This window comes from Amblyomma americanum, chromosome 8 (assembly GCF_052857255.1).
Source record: "Amblyomma americanum isolate KBUSLIRL-KWMA chromosome 8, ASM5285725v1, whole genome shotgun sequence".
Lineage (NCBI taxonomy): Eukaryota > Metazoa > Arthropoda > Arachnida > Ixodida > Ixodidae > Amblyomma > Amblyomma americanum.
The window spans coordinates 68,941,230-68,966,377 of record NC_135504.1 but is presented as its reverse complement, the minus strand read 5'-3'; the positions used below and the strand labels follow the sequence as shown (position 1 = coordinate 68,966,377).

The 25,148-nt window shown below is 47.8% G+C and overlaps 1 protein-coding gene across 1 annotated transcript in view; it reads right to left on the bottom strand.

The window, feature by feature from the left end:
- Positions 1 to 25,148, bottom strand: part of LOC144101866 (uncharacterized) — a 38,523-nt gene that overhangs the window by 3,005 nt on the left and 10,370 nt on the right. The window contains exons 4-7 of the mRNA XM_077635088.1: positions 20,680 to 20,775; positions 19,819 to 19,866; positions 16,788 to 16,835; positions 7,110 to 7,315 (exon numbers count right to left, since the gene is read on the bottom strand). Of these exons, the coding sequence (XP_077491214.1) occupies positions 7,110 to 7,315; positions 16,788 to 16,835; positions 19,819 to 19,866; positions 20,680 to 20,775 (398 nt within the window). The remainder of the gene's footprint in view (positions 1 to 7,109; positions 7,316 to 16,787; positions 16,836 to 19,818; positions 19,867 to 20,679; positions 20,776 to 25,148) is intronic.

Sequence of the window (25,148 nt, the reverse complement as noted above, 5' to 3'; positions counted from 1 at the left end):
TGCTATAGCTGTGTATAGATGCTATAGCCCACGCACGGTTTACCACAACTAAAGCCTAAGCACTTAACGTTAACATTGAATGGCGCTGTTCTTCATGCCATTAGTTTGGCGGTACAAAACTATCGAGTTGAAATGGGCTGTCTCTCAAGACATACCTCCTCATAAAGAGAATGTTACTGATACTCTGCTGTGAACGTCTAAAACATTTGATTGATTGGTTGGTTGAGTGAATGATTGATTGATTGATTGATTGATTGATTGATTGATTAATTTGTTGATTGATTGATGGACGTATGGTGAAAGATTTCAAGAACTATGAAAAACAGCGCTGCATTCTCTTTCTGGAGTGAAGAAGACGACTAGGAACTCTCTGTTTTATTAGTTTAGAGGCATTATCGGTTATGCATCAACATTCCAGACGGAGTATACGCTGGATAGGATTTACCTACTGCGAAAATTTCCCGTGATTTTCTTACAGGGCAGTGAAAATAGAGCTGAGTGCCGAACCTGTTGAGTTCCATTCGAGTTACTTCTGTATCCGACTGTTCAGACGAGCTGCTTAAGTTCCAGGTTGACTATATGTAAATAAAAAGCAACACCTTACTACGGGCGTCTGTGCATATAGTGTTTGGCGGAAGTATTCAGGGCAGTTGGGACAATAGCCACGCTGTAGTGGCGCTTTGTGGCACCCCCGAAGATCTGGCATATAGCTTATCCCTTTATCCGTCAATTCTACACTTCTTCAACTTGCCGCTATCGTGTGGCGCCCCACTGAGGCTTGTGCGAACTCTATTAGAGCCTGAGCGCAGCGAACAATTGCGCAAAAACTCTTCGATTGCTTTCTGCTGAGAATATTAACATTAATGCACCGGCACTTCTGGTTTACTCTGTGACACCTCAGTGGATAACATAGTTTCGGCAGCCCGTTTAGACAGCCCTACGGCATCGAATTTAAGCGAAACACACGAAGTTTCAATCCCCGCTTACTGCTCTGAGCTCATGAGTCCCTGTATTAGAGGTGCCACCTTTATTCTTCCACGGCGAGCGAAAAAACGCCATTAGTTTTAATTTCACGACTGGATCCTGTTGCTTCCGCGTACAGAAATAGGGTGGATCCTAAAAAACATTGCTAACAGAAATCATCAGCGAACGAAGCCACCAGCCACACTTGGAAAAATAGGCGCCGTAGTGCTTTTGAAGATACTGTTGGCTCATGAAGCACAACAACGTCTCTGGCGGGACCTGACAGCGGCTTTTATGACACAGTAAGCAGTGTATGTAACGTCTTTGCCAAAAGCAACCGGGCAACGGTGGCTTGTTTCTTAAACGCGTAGAGAAGCACTGTATGGCAGCCCTTAAGCTCTGAATTTGTGTAAAGTAAGATGAACCCTTGTCGTCACGTTTTGACTTTTTTCGGTTTTTAGGGATGTCATAAAAGACTCCGTTATACGGTTGAGAAGAAAAAACCTGTTGCTCGGCTAATTTCACAGGTGGGGTACCTGTGACGATGGTTGGACACAGGTCCAAGATGCACAGTCTTGTCAAAAGTATACAGCCCAAGGAGTCTGCTTCTGAACTGTGCAGCGTGGCTCCTCTTCCATTCCCAGGAGCCCTAATCTCAGGAGTGCGCTAGGAACTTAAGTCCTCAACCCTCCCAAGCTTAGGACTGCGAAATGAACTTAAGATCCCCGTTACATTGCTTGGAAGCAAACCCATTGGGCTGTATGTACAACCTTTGTCCGTACAGTTCCGAGACTGAGTGCATTAATAAAAATGCGTTTAACATTGACATCATTTGTGCAGAACCCCTTCAAAATAGTCTCCCTTGCAGTCTATACACAGCTTACAACGCTTCTTGATGTCTTGGGAACAGTTGGAAAACGCTACTTTTGGCAGGGCTGTCAGCTCCTTTGTCGTGGCGTCTTGAATGGCCTCCGCGCTCCCCTTCCTGAGACCTTTTAGGGCTCTCTTCACACGAAGAAACAGGAAAAAATCGCATGGGGAGAGTTCAGGTGAGTATTGGGGATGGGGAAGTACAGTAATGCTGTGCTTGACGAGAAATTTTGTCACGCTGAGAGCAGTGTGCGGCCTTGTGTTACCTTGGAGAAGGCTCCATTGTCCAGATGCCCATAAGTCAGGGCGACAGAGTCGCAGTGCATCCCGCATGTGTTGGAGCACGCAGATATAAAACTCCTGATTCACCGTCTTCCTTGTGGGACGAACTCGTGGTGTATGAAACCTCTGGCATCGAAAAAACTATCAGCATCATCTTTGTTTTGGTCTTCTGTTGGAGCACCGTTTACGACGCCGGAGAGCTTGTGGACCGCCAATCGGCACTCTGCCTCTTTGTTTGAATATCGAATTGAAAACACCATGTTTAGTCCTCCGGAATGATGCTGTCGACGAATGTAGCATCCTTCTCTGCCTCAGAGAGCAAACCAGCGCTCACTGATGTCCGCGTGTCCTTCTGGTGTGGTGTTAGGGAGTGCGGCACAAGTCTGGCATTCAGCTTTCGTTTTCCTAAGTTCTCACGCAAAATTTGGTGGCATGTTGTTTTACTAATATCCAGAGCATCTGACAGCATACGGGATGTAGCAATTAACATAAATAGCTCAGGTTAGCCCGAAAAGACGGCACTACACATACGCACCAACATTTGTTTTGGGGAATCATTTCTAAAGAAGAAAATAAATCAGTCTTGAAACTTTACGGACAAAGGTGGTATTTGACAAAAACTGTACAAAACAAGATGTACAGTCGGTCAAAAGTCTTAAGGCGACAGCGTTCAGCTGCTGTGAAATCAATTCTCCTAGAATGCTCCATGCAGAGGGTCAATCAAAACACATGTCAAGCAGGAAGCTTCTATATCGCAAGAAGAAAGCTTCTGCTAGCATTTCAACGTCATTCCAACTGTAATAGTGCCGTAATGGCTCTGTTATGCGGCTGAAGCGTAAAGCCTTTGGCCTTAAGATTTTCGACCAAGACTGTATATATACAACAGCCATGTCCTTCGAAACTTTCTGATGATTCGTCTCCAATCGTGATTCTCTATATGGTACGTGGTAACCACCTGCTGTGAGATCATAGAGGTGCGCACGTAAAAAGGCACCTTGGCTCAGGCGACAGGCGACCGCGTGACCTTAAGGCGCCCGCTACGAGGCCTCATGCCGTCATGCCTTTAAATCCCGTTGTCATGCCGCTCTTCGTAACGTCAGCGGCTCCAGTGGAATGCGAAGCCTGCGTTCATGTTACTGTACTGCGGTAGGTCCAGTGTCCGGCCGCTCGAATAAAGAAGAAACCGAAAACACCGTCTCATCGCGCGCGTGCATTAATCGTCGTTTTTCGAACCTTAGAACGTCCGCTGTCGCTTTATGTCAAAGACTCATGCTAGATTTGCCGCCACCAGAGCCCGGATACTGGCACTGAGAAAAATAAGATTGTGTGTACCGCGCAGGCTCTTCATAGCAGCGCATACGCTTCGTGTGGTGACAATCGTTGTTCTGCAGGAACAGTCCTCTTTGTTACTTACGGAAAGGCCTGGTAAACGGGCACCATGAAAGTGGTAAGTTTATAGCCCCGAAGCCGTCAAATTTCTACCTGATAAAAAACTTTTCTTACCTGGAATCTGCTTCACTGATTTTCGATATTGACCTGTCTTTGTGTTTGTACAGGACCTTGTAACCTATATTTGTGTTTGTCCTGTACAAGCACAAAGATGCCTCGAATGGGTTAAACGATGATCAGGACCTAAAGGGCTGTAAGTGCAGTAATTTGTGATAAAACTGCGGGGAGCCATATTCAACCTGCGAAATACAATGGGGTTGTCATCTTTTTAAAGCACTACAAGTTTTGCTAGAACCTGCTTCTTTTAGAAGCAAGGGAAAATTTGCAAAGGCCGCAGAGTAACATACAGAGGATTATCAGATCGAACGCTCTAAAATGCACTCGACGCAAGCGTAAACGCCACGATGATGTCACAAGTTCGGCGTTCCCCCAACTACCCTGCGTTCCTTCTTCCTTCGAGGAGGTTTCGTGCACGGTTTGTCGCTTCCATAACTTTCTTTGCGGGCAGGATTAGGCAGGAATAAGCCGATTTGCAAACCTGTTTAGAAGGTAAGCCTAGTAGGGGCAGCAGAAAGTTAGGGGGAGGATGAGATTTATAAGCTCGCGGGGATAGAGTGGCCGCAGCTGGAGCAGGGAACAATTAGAGAGCTGCGTGAGAGGCCTTTAGCCTGCAGGAAGAGTAGTCAGGTTGACTATGATGTTGAGACTGATGCAAAATGATGTGCAGCAGCCAGCTACAACCAAGGAGGCTGACGGATTCTACCAGAGTCTTCTAATCACGCCGCGCCGTTTACTGGACTGTTCCAAAGCTCAACTAAGCACGATACTATGCAACAACCTCTCTTGGCAATGAAGAGAAGGCTGCAGTGGCGAAGCGACTATAGCAGTGCCCCACCGCCATTATCTTGGCCATACGAGATCCGCCTGTCACGTTGCTTGCTGCGCGATTTCTGGTCACCGTGGCTAGTGTAAGTGGTGCCATCTATGGGTGCTACTTGTAGTCGAAGATGCCTGTTATACAATATAGTGCGATATAACGGTCTTAACGTTCCGAAGTAACATGTGCCATGAGGGGCGACGTACTGGAGGTCTACGGATAAATTGGTATCCCCTGATGTTCTTTAACGTGCGGCTACAGAGTTGAGTTTGCGGACGCCTTGCGTTCTAACTTCACTGAACCGTGGTCTCCGTACCCAGGATCCAACCCGTGTTTTCAAGCTACGCAGCCCAGCGCCTAGCCACTGAGTCACCATAAAGAGGCAATAGGATGTCTGTAAACAATTCATTGCACCAAAGGGCTGTATTATAGTGTAAGCATTACAACCTCCCGTATGAAAACTGTGCCCGTTCGTTCGTCCGTCCTTCTGAAGCCTCGGCTGGCAGGTAGCAAAGTGGAGAGAGGTGAATCCCCTCTACACTTTCAGGGAAAAAAGTAAGTGGGAGAGGAAAGAATAAAAGGGAATGGAAGGCAAGGTTGGCGGATGAAAGAGAATGGAAAAGCGGTTCAACGTGTTCTACTATGAGAGCTGGACTGGATCGGGATGGCGCAGCAGTTGTACTGCTCGTCCCACGGTGATTGATGGACTGGATCAGTCCACCTACTCGAAGGGTCTGAATCCGCTAGCGGCTGCGGCTGCGGCTGCTTCGTCCGGGAAGGCACAAATGTTAACGCATACTTTGCCGCATCGATCGTCTATCATTACGGCCGTGCCTCTCTAATGTTGTGCTACGAATGCGCTTTGATTAACAAGTGCTATCAGTATACTAGCTGTTAAGACAAAATATTAAATGCAATCGCAGATTATATTCCTCTATTTTGGAAAAAAGGGCGGGTTCCGGCTATGTAGCTTTGGCTGCATTACCGATAAAAGTGTATGAAGACGATGAAATTTTATGGCTCAAGGGCACCGGTGGCTTAAGAGTGCCATGGCACGAGGTATTTTTCTTCTAATCAAGGTGAAGTCAAATACCAATTTTCCAAGCATTTCACACGGGATAAGCTGAGCACAAGGCTAGGAAGCCTTGTATCCATGTATCACCGGTGCGTGACCGCTCGCACTGGGGATGGAATCCCGCTCCTCCCGCATGCGAGGCAGATTAGCAAGCACTTGGCCACGGCTGCGGTCATCCAAAAAAGTTAGACTGGGTGCTCCTGTATATTTCGCTCGTTACAACCTTGCTATCACGACGGCAAGCTTGAGAACAGAACCCGAATATCACATTCGCCGCCAGCCAAAAGCTCCAGGTATCAGTTCACGTACCACTGCCTCCGTATTTAAAAAAAAAAAAGTGGACACCCTCCCGCCTTGCATAGGCCACGACACTATTTCGTTTTTTCCGCAAGTTTTATGTACACAAACTCTAAATATGTACCAACCTACGCTGTGAATTTAAACCAGTCGTACCTAATTTCTCGCAGCATCAAGTAGAGTTCATCTTTCTTCTAGTTAGCAGCAAGCGCTGTGCTTTACTTCGTTAGAATACTCACGGTCTTGTTTTGGCCACTGAGAGATGCTGGGTAGCTAGTTGGCGCCATCCGACCTTCGAAATATGACCACTCTGTTTTTCCCGGTGCGCTGGAGTACATAGGAAACCACTACTGCGTTTCTTGCTAGCCGTTTTGGTTTGAACTTCCGATGTGGAGTGAGAGCGCCTCCATGTTCCTCCCACTGACATCTTTGGTTGATGGCCACAGCGTGGTTTCAGAAATACTGACTTTAAGGGTTTAGTGCCCGCAAAGCATGCCGCCCTGAATTTCCACGAAGCTGTGGCGCATGGAATTCCACAATGGAGAAGACACCTTAAAGGGACCCTAAAATATTTTCGATGGGCATTTTCTAGCGGAAAAGATCTGTACAGGTGGTCTTTGTGGGTATTCGAATAAAATTAGAAAGCTTTTCGTGCACCCTATAATTTATAAATAATTTTAAACAATCGCTGCTCGCAGTAGCGTGCAACGGATATGGCCGACACACCTCACTGCGCGTCCCCTGCCACGATGACGTCAGTGGGCAGATGGAGCGAGCTAGAAGATTGGCTTTTCTGCCCACTGACGTCATCAGGTTGGGGGACGCGCTGTGAGGTGTGTCGACGTAATCAGTGGCGAGCTTCTACGAGCTATGATTTGCAAAGTTTATTTTTAAACTTTAGTGTCGACGAAGCGCTTTCCTTTGACTTGAATACTCACAAACACCGCCTCTATAGATCTATCGCTCTAGAATATGCCTATGAAAATAATTCCAGGGTTCCTTTAAAGAAAAGCGTCATTCGATAAAACCTCTCGATTCACGTCAATATCAGTTCTTTGGTAATTTACGGGTGCTGCTAACTGATGTCGATCTCTAAAAAATCAGCATCAAAACCACCATTAGAACGTGACAAGCGCTGCTGCTGTCTATTCTGCTATCACTGACCCTTCGTCGGCGATCCACCTGAGTCGGTAGCAAGTCGAGTTGTTTGTATTACTCGCTACAAACATGCAATGCCACACTCCCAGCCTGCCGACACCTTCGCGCACAATTGGTCGAGCACAGTATAATCCTTACCTATCGTCGGTATCACCCATAGGCCTATTCTTTTTCGGTCTCCTTTCACCACCACCCGTAGGCTTATCTGGTTGTTCGTGTGGCTCGTCTGGTTCATCTGGTAAATCTGTTTCGCTTGGTTCTTCCGGTCCTGTTTCGTCGGGCATGACCATGCCGTAACTCAGGCCGCCACCTAGCTTGAATCCCATGTTCTGCTTCACACAGTGCTGCATTCGAATGTAGGTTAAATTAGGCAATCTAGAAGCAAGACAAAACTGCATCAGATTTGCAAAGAAATATGCTAACCTGTTGTACGAAAGAACACCCCAGTGTTCGTGCTATGTATCTCTCCTTCCACCTACCTGCATACCAGCCAATTGTTCGTCAACCTACCGATCGAAACTAGGTGCTCATACTGAGTGCTTCATCTATGATGTTCTGGAATTTAAAAGAAATGATTTTTAGGCTAATCAACTCTTTCTGCGGCATAGCATTATCAGCGCTCTAGTGCATCCGAATACAGTTAGGAAGTGCTAAATAGAAGACTGGTTTACTAATTTATATTACCATTTTCAACTAAAATTGCTAGTTCCCTTGTTAATTGAGAGGGGTGTAGCCCAACGTAATTAGTATCCCCATCGTGTTTTCGAATTTCAAAAATTATGCTAACCTCGGCATGGAGGCTCAAGAAATTTTGTTTACATCACGAGAAAAAAAAAACCCGCGCTTTCGGAAATCTTGCAGGCTAAGCATCATGTCTAGTGCACGTAAGTCGTCAAAATGGGTAAAAATTTGCAGCGCCACAGCGCCGAGAGTAACTGAGGTATTGAAATTAGTAAGAACTCGTACAATATTACTTACGGCGGGCTGCCCGCCTCTGAGTTAATAAGGAGACTAACGGTAATAGTTAAAAAGTAAGCTACTAAATATTAGTTAGCCAGCCTAATGCACAGTTAGCAGCACGCCGCTTATACTGGTGACTAAGGCCAAGCTGGTGGCAGAGGCCAACTGGATCACGGAATAGGGGAAGGCCGACTACAGAAACTCCAAACCTATATCTCTTCCACCTCTGTGCCCTATTTTTTCTGTCCCCCCAAAAAAGTATTTATTACTATTACTAACTATATTTCTTTTCGCAACACCACTGACGATGCTATTTTCCGAAAAATCGGTATGCCACCTAAAAAACATAGATTTAAAAATTTCAAAACATATTAGGCGAGACATAGTAAACAATGTTTGTATATCCCTGTGGCGTGCCTGTTTGTCGATTCATCGTTGTTACGCCACACTATTAATCTCTCATCGACAAACACCACCAGAAAAAAAAAAACCATTCTCCTATGCTGTGCACCTTGGCTCCAGTGACTGTTGGCTTCCTTCGCTGTATGCCATAACCAGCCCCTCAATGCCCTTCCCTTGTCTGCTTAACAGCTTAACGCGGGACTTGATTCTGGCAGTCGGGGTGTCATAGGTAGCATAACAGGGCTCTTCTCCGGCTGTCGCTCTCACCACTCGATCACATTTCACGTGACACTCGCGGTAATACAGGACGTCGAATGTCCGCCGCTATAGACGAGGGTGGCCCTCTGTTAGGTTACACGAGGTATAAACACCCCTAAAAACAGAAAATTGGATATCCGCCGCTGTAGTTTGGTTGAGAGAGCGCCGGACGCGATATTTTTTTATTTTTTATGTTCTTGTAAAACTTTGTTTTGTAACACTTTATGTTTTCTTTCTTCTTGTTCTTGTACTTCATTTCTTCAAATTGATTGTACAATGTGGTAGCCACCTTCTTGAAATGTGTTTCTTGACGTATGATCATTTACTTACGTTATTTATCTGCTATAACTTCAGTGCTCAGAATCATGTATAAAACTTGTATTTACGGTTGCAAATTAGAGGTTACATGTCTGTTGTAAATATTGTCACGGTGTTGGTGACAAGAGAGGACCTGTTAGAAGGCAGGGCTCGGCAGCACGTCCTTCAGTTGGCGAGACGGCGAACTTCAACGTCTTTCCAAAACGAGAGCACCACGAGCGTCGTCTTCTTTCCGAGCGCCACGAACGCCACCTGACATTCCTCCCCTCTTAAAAAAAAAACACGCGCAGAAGAGCGCGCGAACACAAGCACACACACAAGCACACACAAGCACAATTAATCACACAAGAGAGGCACGAAGATTCTGGGTGGGTCACCGTGCCAAATACGGCTTCAGGCGCAAAACATGGACGATCTCTGGACGGGGCTTTCGACGGGTTCTCTGCTGGGAAAGTTCAGCGTCCGGTTCTACCTCGTAATTAACGTCGCTGACGCGCCGCAAGACTTTGTAGGGACCGAAATAGCGGCAAATGAGTTTTTCGGACAAGCCGCGTCGTCGAACAGGTATCCATACCCAAACCTGGTCGCCGGGATGGTAGGAGACTTGTCTGTGCCGGAGGTTGTATCGCCGCGAGTCTTTGTCTTGTTGCTGGGTGATGTGAATACGGGCTAGCTGACGAGCCTGCTCGGCTTCGTGGGTAAACTCCTCAGCGTCAGCAGAAAGATGGTCATCGGTTGCGCAAGGGAGCATTGCGTCGAGCATCGTCTGAACCTCCCTGCCGTAGAGGAGGCGGAACGGTGTGAAACGGGTCGTCTCTTGAACTGCTGTGTTGTAGGCGAATGTCACGTACGGTAGGATCGTATCCCAATTCCTGTGTTGTACATCGACGTACATCGCCAGCATGTCCGCCATAGTCTTATTAAGCCGCTCTGTCAGCCCATTTGCCTGCGGGTGGTAAGCAGTAGTTTTCCGGTGGGTCGTCCCGCTTAGCTGAAAAATTTCGGCCATCATCTGGGAAGTAAATGAGGTTCCTCGGTCGGTAATGACGTAGGTCGGGGCGCCGTGCCGAAGTACGATCTGATGCACGAAGAAATCCGCAACCTCGGACGCTGTGCCACGGGGTAAGGCTTTAGCCTCGGCGTATCGAGTGAGGTAGTCTGTGGCAATGATGATGTACCGGTTGCCACCCGAGGACAAAGGGAACGGACCGAGAAGGTCAATGCTGACCTGATCGAATGGGGCGCGTGGTGGTGCAATAGGTTGGAGGAGTCCCGGAGGCTTGGCGGTCGGGGCCTTACGGCGCTGACATTGCCGACAGCTCTGCACATAGCGTTTGACAACAGTGGCGAGTTTGGGCCAGTAGAACAGCTGGCGGATTCTGGAAAGCGTGCGAGAGTATCCTAAATGGCCAGAGGTTGGTTCGTCATGGCAAGCAGAAAGTATTTCCTCCTGAAGTGTTGTCGGCACGACGAGGAGATACGCGCGCGAACTGGAACCAGGGTTCTTCTTATAGAGCACGCCTCGTTGCAGGGAAAACGACGACAGGTGTCGAGAAAAACATTTAGGAACGGTGGCTGGCTGGCCTTCCAAATAATCGATGAGGGGTCGTAGCACTGGATCGGCGCGTTGTTGGGTTGAGAAATCAGAAGAATTGATAGCCCCAAGGAAACTGATGTCGTCGTCCGTGTCGGGGGTTACGAGTTCGACAGGCGCACGAGAGAGGGTGTCGGCGTCTTCATGCTTATGTCCGGACTTATAAACAATGGTGAGGTCAAACTCCTGCAGGCGAAGGCTCCATCGCGCCAGGCGTCCAGACGGGTCACGCAGGTTGGTCAACCAACACAAGGAGTGGTGGTCCGTGACCACTTTGAAAGGGCGTCCATAAAGAAAGGGGCGAAATTTCGCAGCAGCCCAAATAATGGCGAGGCATTCTTTTTCTGTCGTCGAATAGTTCATCTCTGCGCGTGACAGAGCGCGGCTTGCATAAGCGATGACTCGTTCGACGCCATCCTGGCGTTGCACGAGTACCGCGCCGAGGCCGATGTTGCTGGCGTCGGTGTGTATCTCAGTGTCACCTCGCTCATCAAAATGGGCAAGAACGGGCGGCGTTTGAAGTCGCAGGCGGAGCTCGGCGAAAGCCATTTCTTGCTCGTGGGACCAAACAAAAGGTGTGGTGTCACGGGTTAGGCGAGTCAGCGGTTCTGCGAGGTCAGCGAAATTTTCGATAAAACGCCGATAGTAACTGCAGAGCCCTAGGAAGCGCCGAACAGCTTTCTTGTCACGTGGCAGTGGAAATTCCGCAACCGCGGCCAGCTTGTCGGGGTCGGGCTTCACGCCGGCGGCGCTGACGACATGGCCGAGAAATTTCAGCTCCTGGTAACCGAAGTGGCATTTTTGGGGCTTCAATGTCAGGTTAGCTGAACGAAGGGCTTCGAGGACCGTCCGCAGGCGATCAAGGTGTTGACTAAATGAGTCGGCGAAAACCACCACGTCGTCGAGATAGACTAGGCAACACTGCCATTTAAGACCAGAAAGGACAGTGTCCATCATCCGCTGAAATGTGGCAGGCGCAGAACAAAGACCGAAAGGTAGAACTTTAAATTCATAAAGGCCGTCGGGAGTGACAAAGGCCGTCTTCTCACGATCCCGCTCATCGACCTCAATTTGCCAGTAGCCACTTTTTAGGTCGATGGACGAAAAATAACGAGCGCGCCGAAGGCGGTCGAGAGAGTCGTCAATACGTGGCAATGGGTAAACGTCCTTCTTCGTGACTGCATTCAGCTTCCGGTAATCGACGCAGAAACGGAGGGTGCCGTCTTTCTTTTTAACGAGGACGACCGGCGAGGACCATGGGCTGTTGGAAGGCTGAATAACGTCATCTTCGAGCATCTCCTTAACTTGGGACTTAATGACTTCGCGCTCTGTAGACGATACCCGATAGGGGTGTTGACGGATCGGGTGTACGTCATCGTACGTCACGATGTGGTGCTTGGCTATGGTAGTTTGACGCACTTTCGACGAGGAGGCGAAACACTGTCTGAATTCGAGCAATAGTGCACACAGCTGCTCCCGTTGGCTGGTTGACAGCGCGGAGTTGACATCGAGGCTCTCGAGGGGAAAAGGAGGCTGCACTGGTTCTGAGGAGAAGCACTCGGAAACATCGGAGATGCGTTCGATAAAGGCTACGGAAGTGCCGCGAAAAAGATGCCGATGCTCGTGCGAAAAATTGGTAGCAAGTACCTGTGACTGGCCACTGTGAAGATGGATCAGACTGCGGGCCACGCACACGCCTTGCGTCAACAGTAATGACAGGTTGGTTTCGGCGATGGCGTCACCGTCTTGAAATGATTCGCACTCAACCGTAATGAAGGCGCTAGTTCGAGGCGGCAGGGTGACTGTGTCCGTAGAAACTCGAAGTGTCTGGCTTGGTCGCGGCGCGTTGGGGAGGGCGACAGCACTCTCAGTTGAAAACGTGACCTTGTTATCGCGTAGGTCAATAATCGCCCCATATTCACGCAGAAAGTCGACACCTAAGATGAGGTCGCGCGAACAGTTATTCAGAACAAGACAGCAGACGACAAATGTGGACTCCCGGATTTGAACTCGGGCGGTGCACATGCCGAGAGGTGCAATCAAATGACCGCCCGCAGTGCGAACGTGTGTGCCAGCCCATGGCGTGAGAACCTTTTTGAGGACGGCGGCGAGCTGGCTGCTTAAAATCGAATAATCAGCACCAGTATCTAATAACGCTCGAACGTGGCGACCATCCAGCATCACAGGTATGTCTAAGGAAAGCCGCTCACGAGATGCAGGCTCCGGAGAGGATGATCGGGCACAGGCGTCGTTGTCTGCAGGCTGTGCCACCGGTAGTTCGTCGGCGTGGCGTGTGCTTTCTAATGGGGTCAGTGCGTCGGAAGTATCGGAGAATGCGGGCGTCTGAATCGGTGAGGCGCCGTCATGTGTCAGTGTCGATGTGTCGAAGCGAACGGGTACTGCGGACCTCGGAACCGTCGAAGCGTCGTTATGTCGAGGGAGTGTCGCTGTGTCGGAGTGAATGGTGACCGCGGACTTCGGAACCCGCGAGGCGTCGGCATGTCGTGCCCGCGGCGATGGGGGGTCCCCCTCAGAACGACGTCCAGCGAGCCCACCCCCTAAGGTCGCTGGTTGCAGTTTTCCCGCCGTGGGCTGGGCGACCGGCCTTGCGCCGCCCGGGAAAAACTCGCGGTAGAAGGTGAAGGACGACTCCCGGGCGATGGGGATCGAGCCCGCTGGCGACGAGACTGTTGCCAACGTTGGTCTTCAAGAAAATCCGCGACGGCCCTGGGTCGTTCGCCATAGCGGGGTCGAGGAGAATCGGGGGGAAACCCTTCGAGGCCCAGACGGCGGTAGGGGCAGTGCCGATACAGGTGACCTGGTTCCCCGCAGTGAAAGCATAGGGGGCGTCTGTCGGATGTGCGCCACACGTCGGCTTTGCGCGCGGACGGTCGGGGAGCTTCCACGTACTGCAGCACGGGTGCAGGCGGCCCCGGCACTTCAGCAGGAGCCGGAACGAAGGACGCCGGTGCTGGAGCAGGGGACTGCAGGGCTTCGGCGTAGGTGAGACGACGGTCAGGCGCGAAAGGAGGAGGGGATGGACGAGCCTCACCGGCAGGTAAGGACGGCCGGAGCACTTGCTGCACCTCCTCGCGGACAAAGGTCGCCATGGAGCTTTGAGCTGTGGTAGGGGCCCCGTACAGCTGCCGCATTTCTTCGTGCACAATCGACCGTATGAGATCGCGTATCCGGGAGGCATCGGTGCCGTGGAACGGTAACTCGCTGGAAACGGAGGCGGCGGATACGGGTCGATCGTACGCGGATGCTCTTTGCTGAAGAACCCTCTCGATCGTGGAAGACTCAGTGAGGAACTCGGCGACAGTCTTCGGAGGGCTGCGGACAAGGCCGGCAAAAAGTTGCTCCTTGACGCCACGCATGAGATGGCGCAGTTTTTTGTCCTCGGGCATTGCAGGGTCCGCGCGTCTGAAAAGGCGCGTCATGTCCTCGACATACGCTGCAACATTTTCATTGGGCAGCTGAACGCGAGATTGCAGAGCGCGTTCTGCCCGTTCGCGACGATCCGAGCTGCCGTATGTGTCTAGGAGCCGACGCCGGAACTCACTCCAAGAGACCAGCTGATCTTCGCGGTTCTCGAACCAAATCCGAGCGCCGTCCTCCAGGCTAAAGTAGACGTTCCGGAGCTGGGCGGCGTCATCCCACTGGTTGAATGCGGCAACGCGCTCGTAGTGCTGCAACCAGTCTTCCACGTCTTCAAAGATGTCGCCGTGGAAGGACTTCGGGATGCGGGGGTTCTGGAGCGTGAAGTAGGGTGTCGACGCCCCAGGCATTGGGATGCTCAAGGCAGGTTGCTCCGTGGACATACCGGATGGAACAGGCTCGGGGGGTAAGCCTCGAATCCGGCGGCGAGTACGGTGAACAGGCGTCGTGACGGGAATTGGACTGGAGCTCCGACTAACGGTTGGGGTACGGGACATGAGATCGATCCGACCTCCACCAGATTTGTCACGGTGTTGGTGACAAGAGAGGACCTGTTAGAAGGCAGGGCTCGGCAGCACGTCCTTCAGTTGGCGAGACGGCGAACTTCAACGTCTTTCCAAAACGAGAGCACCACGAGCGTCGTCTTCTTTCCGAGCGCCACGAACGCCACCTGGCAATATATTATGTTGCTACTGATACTGTTATGTAACTGTCTTCTAAGCCTAAGTCAAGCTGTATAAGCAGCTTTTAGTCAAGGAGACCCTCCAGGCACATTCCGGAAAATAGACATTGAATTGAATTGAGATTCAGGGGCCTTAGGTTCGGATCCCCCTGCAGCATGTGCTTGCTTTTTCTTCTGTTTTCTAATAAATGCTCTTTGATCGATAAAAAAGTTACACTATCAATTTATCAATGAAAAACGCCACAAACTAAAAAAGAAACATTCCCCTATGCTCCTCGGCTTCGGTGTGCATTGACTTCCTGCACGGTCTACCGTCAAAGGCTACTTGTTTATGCACATCTTTTCTGTTTATCTGAGAAGCGTGAGAATAATTCGGGCTGCTATGCAATTTGTGCATTTTTTAAGTCGCCTAAAAGAACTGTATACAGCCACTAGCCGATGTCTGTAATTTTCTTACACTGACAAACAAAAGCCGCGCAATCAGCAGCCATCCAATGTTTTCTAATATGTGTTAAGGACTGAAACTTAAACTGAAAGCCTGCAACTATACTTAGTTCTTCCAAACGGTGCTGCTACGCAGTAGGGACCCCGAGGTTCTAGATTCTACGTTCAATAAACATTCAATTCAGACTGAATGAAGAGATTCAACGCTTTCCAAACCACTCTCACTTGTGGCTACATCGCCGTTACCCACTGCGATTAATGACCATGTTTGTATTGTGTTGAGCTGGATTGGTGATCAAACATTTGTAGTTCAGATATGCGTTATTTTCAACGTGGCGTTGGGCAACCTAGTCTAGGAATGATTTTGCCATATTTGCGCTGTTTTTGTGTTTATAAGAGATATTTATTCGGAAGGCGTAAGAGGTATATAAGCTGTGTTTTTATACATCTTAGTTCAGCTAACTTATACTGGCTTTAAAGCCAACAGCTCACTGTACGCCATGAATACATGCGGACCGTAATGAAGGAAGATCTAAAGCCGCCGCCCGCTAACAGCACTAAACCACCACCAGCACGCAAAACGAATTAACCGGAAGTTACGAGGTTTGGCGTTTTTAACCAATGCCCGTTATTAGGAAACTGTTCTCCACGTCACAAAAAGAAACAGTTTATTTTATGCTCAGTAAATTTCCTTGAGCGGTAAAATCGCAAGCCCTGGGTACACAAGGTCGGTCAATGAACATGGTGCCCTGTGCACTGAAGCGCACTGGAAAATAGCTGAATGCACCAACAGCCCATGTAAAGACCTCGTATGTCACAGGGACGATCCACAAAATGTATAGTGGATACTCCACAAGCAGTGTAGAATCTTCATGCGGATATAACAGCGCGAGAGAGAAAATTGCACAGTTAATTTCTGAAGATGTGGAGAATTTTTGCTATGCAGCTTTAGTACGCTGTTTATTAGAGCCTAAACATCCCTCCCCCGCCCCTCCCACCTCCCGTCAACTGGATAATAATTTCTGAATGAAAATATTAATGAACGTTGTTGCATCCCAGTAGGTATAAAATACTGACCACCCTTTGCACAGTCTGTGCACAAGATGACGGCCGACACTTTGACGAGCACAACACTACTCGACACCACCTGCATCCTTGTTAAACCTCGTATTTGGTGCATGATAGCCTGAGTTGCTTATATCTCATAAATCTCAGCACAACAAGAAGCTGCGCAATTGGGAAAACCAGTGGTTAGAGAAACTACGTTACTACGCGCTGTTGACGGCTTTCATGCAGGCAAACAGTGGCGAAAACGCCTCAGTTACTGCATCTTTGAGCGCACGAAAACACCCTGAATCATGCCTGAAAGACAGTTTTGTCTTCACTGCACCTGCACCTTCAATAGCGCGTCTCTGTCTCACTCGTTGAAACGTTACCTGGCTGTTCGCAGCTTCTCGTGCATGAGTCCGTAAACTAAACACAAGTTCCATGTCTTACTCCTTCCTTACTTAGCCCTCTTTTTTTAACTATTAACGCCTGCGTATTGTTGCTAAAGATTTGAAGCACTTATAGCAAAATGTCTACAAAGGTGTTAAACTTTACAACTTCTTCTTATATGTGATCGCGCACTGGATGCGCAAAAGGATAATGAAGCTGAAATATGTTTATTGTGTATGAAAGTCTGGGAAACTCTTTGAGGAATTCTGGCAATTGAACTTACCTCGTATCCGTTGTGAAATAAGATGGAAGGGAACTTCTTAGGCACGCTCTTCAATTAAAGAACAAAAAAGCAAAAGTAAATTATTTTGCTGTTCGTGTAAAAGTCTAGTAAAAAGAAGACAACATATATTTTCGACAGCAGCATAACGGCGACAATATAAAGTGCTAAAGGTAAGGCGCAATAAGGTGCTAATGCGTTAGGACTGCGCAAGTTTTGCAACAAGTCTAATAATACTCTCTGATGAGTGTCCTACAAGAGCACGGTTGGCTTGTCGACCCGAAGTACGGCCACACAGGAAAGCTGGAGCAGGAGCAAAAACCACATTGTTACGTGTCCTTCAGTAGACCGATTCTGTTCTGGTTATTTGAGACAACAGTGTGTTACCAATCGGTCCACAGCAATGTCAACTGACTAAAGAACGACTTATTGCTGAAACCACCACCAGAAAGAAGGTTGAGATAGAAGTGAGAGCGAATTCCAGTTTAAAGTAGGGAGCTACACGTATCGCCATCTATCGGGCGTGAACATTGACTGAAGCCAGTCACAAGCTAAGCGCTGAGTGCGACGGTCAGCAACGGGCTGACATCCTGAATGAAAGCTTGCGCCACCAGGACCCTGCGCTTGAAGTTAAAACAAGTCATGAGCCAAGCAGAGAATGCAACAAAGATCTTCGGTATTATTGAGTCTGATTTCAGAACCATGAAAAAATCCGGTACTGTTTTCGTTAGTGCGAACTCCGCGTTGAAGTTCTGATTAGTTCCCTTGTAAACCTATCAATCCTTCACTGGCTCCGGGAATAGACAATGAGAGAAGCAGGGATGCAGCTTCCAATTCCACACCTGATACCCGCTACAGCCACCTGCCAAAGAACGTCTGAGCAGCTTATGAGCCAAAAAAAATTACGTAAAATAAACCCGTTAACTTTCTCTGTGTTTTGAGACCTGCATGCAGTGGGTGCTCCAGGGTCTTCAGGATTAGGGCATTTCCCATGTTTTGGATTTGAAATGTTATCAACAAGCATTCTTCGGCTCAAACCGTCCAGAAATTGCAGTGGGGAGTCCCTGCTCATAGCTCAAGGCTCTAATTACCTGCCTGGATTTCACTGCACATTTGTACCTGAAACTAGCTTCGTAGACCAATGGCAGCGATCGAAAAAAGCAATGTCAACCCAGTGAAGGGGAAAAAACATCATTTATCGTTGCTAGACACATTCATATTTTCGTGCCCTCCACGTGTACAGTGAAGCAAAGAGCAACAAGAAACCGGAAGATAACGGCATTTGAAAATTCTACAGCAAATTAGTTGATTAGCATGATGAACTCAGCTTAAAGGGCAACTCCGGGGTGCTTATTGTTTTTTTTTAGAATTTTGATTTGACAGTCACACGACATTCCTTAGAGTCCCTCCCTCCGCCACAACCTAAGATTTTCTTTCTTTTTAAATGGCGAGCGGACCTACTTGCATTCAGCGAGAACAGCAAACCGAAAGATAGGCACAATCTGTGGGCAGGAATGATGCTGCGCGTGACGAACAGATGACGTCATAACCACTCATCCGTTTTCAAAAACACTCATCCGCACATTCTATGGCGGAAGTAGCGACTGAAAAGCTATGAACCTGTTCGTAAAATGCGAACAGGTAACGCAAGTTTCAATATTTCTTTAGTGAAGCGCAAGGTGGGTATTAACGAGCGTGGGTTGTTTGTGTCGACGAAAATAGAGTGTTGCTGTTAGAAATATTCTTAACTGAGGCTACGTAGACAGCGAAGTTTAAAGCTGATTCACGTCAAAAATAAAAGATCACGTCGCTGCCAAGCTCAGCGGCAGTATGCTGTAACTAGAGAAAAACTTACAGTCAAAGTTTCATTTGATCACAGTCACCTTTTGAAACCCTCTGAGCTGTCATTAAACACATCATAGAGCATGAGCCACTGCACTGAACAGGGGCCTAAAGATAAAAGCGCGACAGGAATCAGGTAGGTATACAGAAGCATTATAGAGGAGAAGCATTTTACGAAAGCAAAGCAATCTAAAGGAATGGCGCTTTAAACTTACACGAAATAAATGTGAGAAAACTTCATGCAGCCTACAGTAGCCGATGTTATGAAACTGATCTTCCTGGTTGAGCAAGTGTCAACAACATTAAAGGTACAGCAGTTCTTTACTTGGAAGTACGACTAAGGCACGACTGAGATGTAAATAAGGCGAGGTTTCAGTGCGCGCAGTGATTCAGAGAGTTCATCGTGATTTGCGGTATCCGACTTTGAATAGGGCGACTACCCAGAACAAACTGCTTTTAAGCGCCTGGAATACATGGTGCCAATCACGGGTAACGACAGTGACCTGCGATGGCAGGTAGAGCCAGCGGTTGGGCTTGTGAGACCAAGGTTGCTCATCCCGAGCAACCTCTCGCCTCCAACCATAAATTGCCTGCCCCCTGCCGCGCTGTTCAGTTTGCTCACAATACGGGGGTCTGGTTGTGACGACGCCACAACGTTCGCACCGCGTCGCGTGTACAGAGGTCGCTATTTAGGTTTGCACAGACCCTTCGACGGGCATGTAATGCGGAAGCGAGGTACCCGATGGTCGCTTAGTGTAACGGGGTGGATACGAAGATGAGGCAAGCGCATCAGGTACCGCATCAGTTGGATGGGACTAAGAAGTTTGCAGGGACAGAGCAGCCGCAGCTGGCACAGGCCAGGGTTAACAGGAGATTTACGGGAGAGGTTTGTCCCGAAGTGGACGGTATTCAGGCTGATGATGATGAGGTGAGTTATGAAGAAGCCCCTGATGAAGGATAAGCAGCACAAGACAAGAAGAAAGAAGATAGCCTCGATAAATAAATCGAATTGATGACAGCCCCCGCAGAAGAAATGAGGCAGCGACCAACAGCTTCTCGTAAACTTCGCAAGTGTGAACATATTTACGGAGAACTTGCACCTAGCCTTTGGTGAATGCAACGGAAATTGTTATTTTGGCTTAAATTTCTCCGCAATCTATCAATGAACTTCCAAGGACAGAAGAACACTTACAACAACTCTGAAGAGGGCGATCTGCGAGCACATAAGAAATATCATCACCTGAAAACAGTAAATAAAATACATCACTGACAGGCGCCTTTTCGGGAGTGGAATGCAGTGACAAAATGGATAGTTTTAGCGGCCCTAAACCAGGAGCTGAGGTCATGAAGAAGGCTTGCACCATTTTGTGGTATGTGCGCACGGCACAAAAAAAACAACTTGATATCAGAGGTGCATGCCTCATAAAGCAGACAAAAAATCACATAAAATATTTCTACCCCAAATATAGCAGCAAAATAATGTTATTTTCGCGTTTTTCTTCAATATTTCATGAATGAAAAGAATGAAGTACTCATTTTATTCCTGGACGATTATGTTCATAATCTTCTGACGTTCATCTAAAGACAAACCATGCACTTTTTGTGATCCTAAGCAAGAAAATTATATCGCGTAGAAAAAATGCTTTCCACGGCAAAAACCTTAAAGTAATTTGCTTCAGGTCGTATTGCCGGTTGCAAAAGAACACTTTGTCAGTGTGGTGTCAGACTTAGCTATCGAATTGTTTCAAGGGATGTTTCTCTTCAAGATGTGTGACTGTGGCACTGTGCTCTCATTTTTAGTTTCGTGAAACAATTTATCTGCATTCGCACCACCGCGACTCGAGAACAAATGGGAAAGCCATGACCCAGAATGATGAGTGACAGCCTATAGGCAAAAAGCGCTATACCCCTACATAGCATATGCATAAGATATTTGCATGTCCAAAAACGGGCCATGAGCAAGCCTTCAGATGCGAAGCTCGAAGTGATCAGTTACTGGGATGCCGATCGTGAACGAAAGAGAAATGTATATACTGGTAGAACTGGTACTCACACTATCTTCTCCTTCGCAGTACGAATCGTTTTGCTCCAGATTGAGCGCTTTGCTGAGGCACATCCTCACTTCGTTGCCGTATTTTTCTGAAGCCAGCTGTTGAAGGAAATTCACAGCAGTTCATATAGTCGCTCTTGGAGGCATGAAAGCCCATGACACTGACGAAATCATTACCCTCGCTGCTAGAACACAATCTATCTGGTCAACAAAGGCCGTGATAACCAGCTGTAATTCGAAAACAAAAACTGAACCGCCACTGAGGCAGTGATCGAATATCAATCGTAGCACACCTAGCATAGGTCGCCGGTTCTAATCCCTGCCACGAGATAGACTCTAACTTAACCAGTAAGTTTGTGTGCACGAAACGCGAAATCGTATGCCGCCACCCCAAATACTGTGCGGCAAACGGTTGAGCCGCAATGTTCATATGACGATTCGTACATAAATGGAATTGGGGATACATTGGCCGCCAGTTCCTATCCCTCTCGTGAGCTAGGCTCTATCTTAACTAGTATGTTTATGATGCATGAAAATTTGAAACTTTGAAACTTTGAACCACCCGGAACATTCTGCGGCAAACGGTTGGCCCACAAAGTTTACACATTTTACACGAATGTCTGAACTAAGTAGCCTGACTTTGACGCCTGTTAGACAGATATAATACCACATTGACATAGTTTGATTTCGACTTATGGTGCATGGGCATCAGGCTGCCGCCGTTTAATATTATTTTATTACGTAACCACATCGGTTACGACGGTACCGCTGGGAGGCCGCCAGCTTGTATTCTATCCAAGGAATCAGCATAACTCGCAAGCTCGAAAGGCGACCAGTAGAGCTAACGCTCTGAAAACAAAACAATAAAAGGGCAATCTGGTGGTAACAAAAGAATGAACTTCCGTCCTCATGTAATTGGTCGCGGCTGCATTTTGCAACTAAAAAGATTTTCTGACTCATTTTGCCTTTTAGCCATTGGTAGATGCTGCCTCTGGAATTAAGGTTCATTGCCTGCAAACACCAACGCTTGTAGTCCCTGGTTTCAGGAGCGGAGCCTGCTAGTGACAAGAAGGCATGTTCAAGCGACCAAAAGAGTAGAGGCTAAACACGATCCCTGTGCTGACGTGTTCAAAAATTATTTCGTTGTTTTTTTTTTCTTGTTCAATTCTGTTCGCATCTTTGACTTCATTGGTAAGTAAATCGTGGCAGTACAGTACATCACTTAAGCAATTGAAGAATATTTTATGGGGGCTTAATGTCCCAAAGCGACTCAGGCTATGAGGGATGCCGTAGTGAAGGGCTCCGGAAATTTCGACCACTTGGGGTTCGTTAACGTGCACTGACTTCGCGTCTTTCGCGTAAGCAGCCGAGAACCATGACTACTGAGCCCCTGCGGCGGCGTCGACTGAAGAAGGACGAACATAAAAATATTGCAACATTCGAAAAAAATCAAATATATTTCAGTAAGCAAAAAAAAAAAAACGACCGACACGCACCGGCAGGACGAAAAGAAAATCCGGATCTATTATCGGCCACGCGTCATATTTTGTATTCGTTCTTTTACAAATCCCTTCTTTCTGCTACTACGCTCTTCTATTAAGAGCGTGCAGATCCAAAATCTGCCTTTTTTATTTTGCTAATGCTGCGCAATAACATTATTAACAATAAATTGCTGGTCTAGTCCCGTTTAATAGTTTATAATTCAAGTTCTTCTCTCGTGCTCTTGCAGTTTTGGTTCAAAGAGCCAAACGGCTGATGTGACGTGAAAGTTGACTTCAAGTCTTGTGAGGCAAAAAACCATGCGGGAATTAAAAGACAGGCGACGCCTCACGTATCCCAAATGCACAATGAAAAGCTTGGCGGAATTCCTGTGCTCTTCATAAGCCTGCTTTAGGTGGCAAATAGCAACGGTGCCATCACTGACATGGGGCAGCGTGGCGGCCAGAGCTCCCGGAGTTTTGCCACCGCGAGCTATGCGGAAAGAGCTGCCCCACTTGGCGCTATTGACCTTCTCACTCATATCTAGAGGGCCGACTAATGGCGCAGCACTTCACCCACCAAGGACACGCAGGAACGATGACGTTTTATATTGGCTTGGCTAGTGATGGCCCTAAACGTAGCTTAGTTGTGACAATATAGCTTTTCCTGATTTAAATTTCTAATGAATGGTCCAATGTTTTACTGGAATCTCCACGTGTGAAGTAGATTTTGTCATAAGGAAGTAATTACTCTACAGGTATCCCCGGAACTTCCGCCACACCGGAGTTACTGCACCGTTGTCGTAGTGTCTCCGGATTCTAACTCCCTACCGGGATGAATTTTTCTTCAAACTACGAAAGTAAGTTTCCCGGGAAGCTGTGTAGTTTTCACTTGTAGCTGCGCTTTGTTGGATGTCATTAGAGTAATTACTCCAAGGAATGCTTCGAATATTTCGATATGAGGCTAATATCTAACATTTACTCCTGTTAAATTTGGCGAATAAGTGAAAAACGCACTATTGAAAAAAATTTAATCTGCCGAGGATGCAGATCATCATGGCAGCGGTAGCTTTATCTTGCCGGTCTAAAGCCCCGCTCACAACAGCGGGGAACTTCTCATAAGAGCGCTGCGTTAACAGCGGCGTCCCATCGCAGCTCTGCGGGATGACGTCCACACTGCGCGGTTTTTTCAGTTGTGCTAGTCACGTGACACCACCGACGCGCTCCTTCTGCATCGCCGTACTCGAGAGCCGAGGAGACAGCGCGCTCTTTCTGGGTCTTATTCTCGCCGTTCTCCCGCAGCTGTGGCCGGCGATAGGTCCCTGACCCGATGTCACGGTCGCCTCCAATTGGCCGTTTTCGTCTGCGGAAAGGGAGAAATAGCTCCTGCACCGATCGTTCTACGGAGCGGGAAACAGGCCGGTCTGCGGGAGAAAAAACGAGTTCGTGCGTGAAGCAGCGCCTGGAAAGGGTTGCGTGTTGCGCGTTTTCCCGCTAGTGTGAACACGCAGAGGCAGCATCTACGTTTTCTGCCAAAGCTAGCTAAGCCAAAGGCAAAACTTCTTTTTCCTGGCATGCCAATGAAAGATGTAGCACTGCATAAGATATTTGCATAGACGGTGGTGCCACTTTACCGGCTAGGTCATTTTGAAAAATGATATGCGCGCGCGACTGCATCTCTTCTGGGCGCAGGGCGGCTTTACTGACAGTGACGTCACGGCCTGTACTCACAATAATGCGTCAGCATCAGAAACCTCATTGAGGCAAAGTGCGACGTGGGTCATAAAATTCACCCATTGGCTGGAGGCAAGTGACTTCACCTGACTGGAGCATTCCCATTGGCTGGAGGGAAGCTACGCCACCAGACGTGAGCTTTCCTATTGGCTAGAGGTTAGTGATGTCACTAGGCAGTAAGTGACGACACTTCCAGTAAAAGTATCAACAGCCCTTAAAGCTGCCGCATTGCCAACGCATATTAAAATTAGGTCTGCGCTAAATTTTTTCAGCGTCATGCATAAAACAAACTGCAATATTGCACTTTCATTTTCATTGCTCTCCTTGCAGGCTAAGTGGAGTGTGTCGCATAAAACATGGAGTGGCGTGAAACGGTAGATAAGTTAGTTTTGTGGATCGCGTGAGAGGAAGTGTATTTTGACGCAATGGTTACCGTTCGGCTGTTGAAGCCGAAAGGGCATGGGAGAAGAAATTCTGCTGTGAAGTGTTCACCACTTGTCGGTGGACTGCACGCGGTCATTTATCCAGTAAAGCGCAGGCGGAAGCACGAGTCGATCGAGTCGTCGGCTGCACTTCAGAACAGGATTTAATTCAATTTATATTAATTTATTCTTCAAGTGAGGAAACGAAGCCTTAGCGTTTTTGTCCCGTGGCTCGTGTCGCTTTATTTTCCACGCACGCTCCCGACGTCTAGAGATGGCGCTGCTAGAATGTATTAATAATGCCTCGCGCATACATTCAAAAGAAAAAAGACCGAAGTAAAAATATTCGGTAAATACTCCTCTAAAGTGCTGGTTTCATAACATTAGCATATTTTCAAAACTTAAAGGATAATTTCTTGCTCAATGCATTAGCCTATCGAGAACACAATAATGCTGAAAAACTTTGATGCCTTTAGTTACGTGCAAAGGTCTGTTAAACTGAGTGCTGAAAACCCGCTTAAATATCGATTACCCTTACGTACTGTATAAAAATCACTGAAGGATTCATCGATGTGATAGTAAAAGGTATCAAAACCAAAAACGTGCCCGAGTGAAAGACGCTAACAGGCATTTCAATAGGCCAGAAATACTGCCATCAAAGTGGTAAACCTGTATAACCTAAACGAACACTTTCGACAGTCAGCTGACGAATGCGGCCTGCCGCGTTTTTGTACCTTTCTTTACTTTTTCTCATTTATGAGTAGTGCGCCTAATTATACCTACTGCGACCAACTCTGAAATGAGTCGTACATGTAAATGTTTTGCCTTTTTATTTATA